Source organism: Bidens hawaiensis, unplaced genomic scaffold (genome assembly GCF_021521415.1).
Source record: "Bidens hawaiensis isolate Kalapana, Puna unplaced genomic scaffold, B.hawaiensis_p1.1 tig00021681_1, whole genome shotgun sequence".
Classification (NCBI taxonomy): domain Eukaryota; kingdom Viridiplantae; phylum Streptophyta; class Magnoliopsida; order Asterales; family Asteraceae; genus Bidens; species Bidens hawaiensis.
The window spans coordinates 86,924-88,268 of NW_027493369.1; the positions used below are offsets into that span (position 1 = coordinate 86,924).

The following is a 1,345-nucleotide window of genomic DNA, read 5'->3' on the forward strand; positions in this document are numbered from 1 at the left end:
GAAGATACCGCCTTTGGAGATAACCGAGTGAAAAATGGGAACACATGACCATGGATTTCATAACTAAGCTACCACGTGCAGCTAAGAATCATGATACCATCTGGGTGATTGTGGACCATTTAACTAAATGTGCTCGCTTTCTACCTATACGAGAAGCCATCTTGTCAGAAACACTGGACAATGTGTTCATTAAAGAAGTTGTCATGAAGCATGGGGTGCCGTTGTCTATCGTATGCGACAGAGATATCCGTTTTACTTCCAGATTTTGGAAGAGGTTCCATGAAGCAATGGGAACGAGGTTGAACATCAGCACGGCGTGTCATCCTCAAACAGATGGACAGTCTAAGCAGACTATCCAAACCTTTGAGGATATGCTACGTGCATGCGTTTTAGATTTTGGAGGAAGTTGGGATGATCATCTTCACTTAGCAGAGTTCTCTTACAAAAATAGCTATCATTCGAGTATCGGTATGCCTCCTTTCGAGATGTTGTATGGTAGGCATGGTAGGACTCCTTTATGTTGGGGAGAGATTGGTCAGAAAGAGATTGGTAGTCTGGAAGTTGTGCAAGAAACCACTTCAAGGTTTGATCAGATCAAGGCAAGAATGAAAGCTGCTCAAGACCGTCAAAAGTCCTATGTCGATAAGCAGCGGCGACCGACAGCGTGATGCTTAAGGTCTCGCCATGGGACGGTATTATTCATTTTAGGAAGAGTGGGAAGTTGAGTTCAAGATATATCGGACCATTTAACATACTAGCTCATATAGGAGAAGTGGCGTATAGGCTCGATCTACCTGCAGAACCAGGAGGGATTCACTCTACCTTTCATGTTTCTCACTTAACGAAATGTCTCGTCGACGACACATCTCACTTGCAGTTAATGGGCATAGAAGTAGAAGAACGACTGAATTACATCGAGAAGCTAGTTGAAATCGTTGACAGAAAGGACAAACAACTTCGTCACAAGGTCATTCCATTAGTTAAGGTGATTAGGAAACACCGAAAAGGATCTGATGCAACATGAGAAACGGAGGAAGAAATGCGTAAGTTCTACCCTCGGTTGTTTATGTAATAGATATGTTTCGGGGATGAAACATTTTTAAGGAGGGAAGACTTGTAATGTCCTCATTTTTTAGATTAATTAAATATTACGAGTTTATTTTAGTCTCGTGTCGTGTAACGCCATTTATTTTAATTAAAATAGTAGGAAAGGATAAGGTTAGCATGGTTATTGGACTTGAACATAATTATGGGCCTAAAAGCCTTTGGGCTTGTCCTATTTAAACCCTAAAACCCAAATCCTTTTTCTTATCCTCATCATTCCCTCATCATCACCTTTCCAACA

At 41.3% G+C, this 1,345-nt stretch overlaps 1 protein-coding gene across 1 annotated transcript; it reads left to right on the forward strand.

Moving 5' to 3' along the window:
* The first annotated feature begins 667 nt into the window (after positions 1-667).
* Positions 668-1,024, forward strand: LOC143563998 (uncharacterized). The gene has a single exon (XM_077051402.1). It carries the CDS (start codon positions 668-670, stop codon positions 1,022-1,024), a length of 357 nt encoding a protein of 118 aa, XP_076907517.1.
* The last annotated feature ends 321 nt before the right edge of the window (positions 1,025-1,345 follow it).

What these genes read in the sequence shown, in the direction of transcription:
- LOC143563998 (XM_077051402.1), top strand. Translation starts at nt 668, where the DNA reads ATGCTTAAGGTCTCGCCATGGGACGGTATTATTCATTTTAGGAAGAGT.